At 30.4% G+C, this 1,761-nt stretch overlaps 1 protein-coding gene across 1 annotated transcript; it reads left to right on the top strand.

Moving 5' to 3' along the window:
• Positions 1 to 466: 466 nt before the first annotated feature.
• PGO_133350 (RNA-binding protein Nova-1) lies at positions 467 to 1,474 on the top strand (the record flags this gene model as incomplete). Its single annotated transcript, XM_028689851.1, has 1 exon — positions 467 to 1,474. One exon carries the CDS (start codon positions 467 to 469, stop codon positions 1,472 to 1,474), a length of 1,008 nt encoding a protein of 335 aa, XP_028545652.1.
• Positions 1,475 to 1,761: the final 287 nt, after the last annotated feature.

Below are 1,761 nucleotides of genomic sequence, written 5' to 3'. Positions count from 1 at the left end.
TTAAAAAAAAAAAAAAAAAAAAAGATTCCCTTTCTCTCCCGCAGTCCTATTAATATAACTAAGATTTGTGAAATTATCATTATTTATTAGGGAGAACTTAATCTTTTTTTTTTTTTATTATTTTATTATTTTCTTTTTCTTTTTCTTTTTCTTTTTTTTTCTTTTTTTTTCTTTTTTTTTTTTTTTTTTTTTTTTGGTTTATGTGTTGTGCCCTAGGGATAGAGAGCTAAAACTTATGCATGAATCTACAATCATTGTAAAAAAAAAAAGTATTAGGAAAAAAAAAAAAAAGTGCAAAAGAATTTTGATTCAGAATTTTTTACACGAATTAATCATCATAAACACTACACGATTACACACAGAGGAAGAGGTAGTGAAACCCCGCAGGAAGCTCGACATTTTGGTGCAAATAAAAAACACATCAAATAGACGGACGCACACAATTGAACGAATAACTCATCACACAATGGAAGAAAACAATCAAGGAGAGAATAAAACCCAAACAACGAACCAATTATGTTTTGTGAAAATGCTTGTAAATAATCTCGTTGCAGGATCAGTTATAGGGAAAAATGGTTCCATAATAACAAGCATAGAAAATAAAACAGGATGTAGTTTAAAGTTATCCCCAACAAATTCTTATTTTCCAAATACACAAGAACGAGTATTAGTACTTTGTGGAAAACAGGAACAAATAAATAATGCCTTATTAGTAATTCTTGATAAAATTAGACAAATAAGTACTCAGAATCTTCAAGAAAAACAGAATATTACTACAGCACCAAAATATACATGTAGAATTGTAGTACCGAAATCAGCAGTAAGTGCAATAATAGGTAAAGGAGGACAACAAATTAAGCAATTGCAAGATACTACAGGAGCTAAGATACAGATTTCAAGTCGTGAAGATGGATTAAATGAACGAATAATATCTATCATAGGACCTTTTGAATCTGTTAGTGATACTGCTATAAAGGTAACAAATTCAATTCAGAATGATCCTAATTTAAAAGATTTGTTAAACGTTATTTATAGCAAAGATGCAAATATGAATGGGAGATCTTCACTTTCACAAAATTTCGTAAACCAGGTTCCATTAAATGGTTATGTTGTACCACAACAATATGGTGTATTTCAACATGAGCAATACATGGATGTTAACATGATGAATTCTTTAATGAGGCAAAGTCGAGATTTATTTAACTTACCTTGTGAAATCTCTATTCAAATACCAGACGAATTTATTGGATCAGTAATAGGCAAAAATGGATCAAGACTTACAAATATTATGAACAGTACAGGTGCTCAAATTAGGATAAGTAGAAAAGGGGAATTAGTACCAGGTACGGCTGATAGGAAAGTGCGAATCATGGGAACTGTTGCAGCTGTACATGCAGCTCATGTTTTGTTATTACAAAGACTTGAATCTGTTTATATGCAACTCAGGACTATGCAAGTCAAGTGTGATGCATAAAGAGTGAAGGTGAAAATAAACAAGTTACTCTTTTTTTTTTTTTTTTTTCTCTCATTCCCTCTCTATCCCACCTTGCGTTAGATCGCATTTAATGCTTAACTTTGCTATCATTCACACGTATCACCAATTACGCACATTTTTATTACTTAACAATGGCGTATGAAATTTGGACTTTGTAGAATATATACATTAATACGTGGAAACGTGCACAACACCTTTTTAGTTTGATTTGATAAAACTGGTAATTCCTATTTATGACTTTTTATTAAGCACTATATAATATTACC

Source organism: Plasmodium gonderi, assembly GCF_002157705.1.
Source record: "Plasmodium gonderi DNA, contig: Chr13, whole genome shotgun sequence".
In the NCBI taxonomy this organism is placed as follows: Eukaryota; Apicomplexa; class Aconoidasida; order Haemosporida; family Plasmodiidae; genus Plasmodium; species Plasmodium gonderi.
This window is presented reverse-complemented; position numbering and strand designations above follow the sequence as displayed.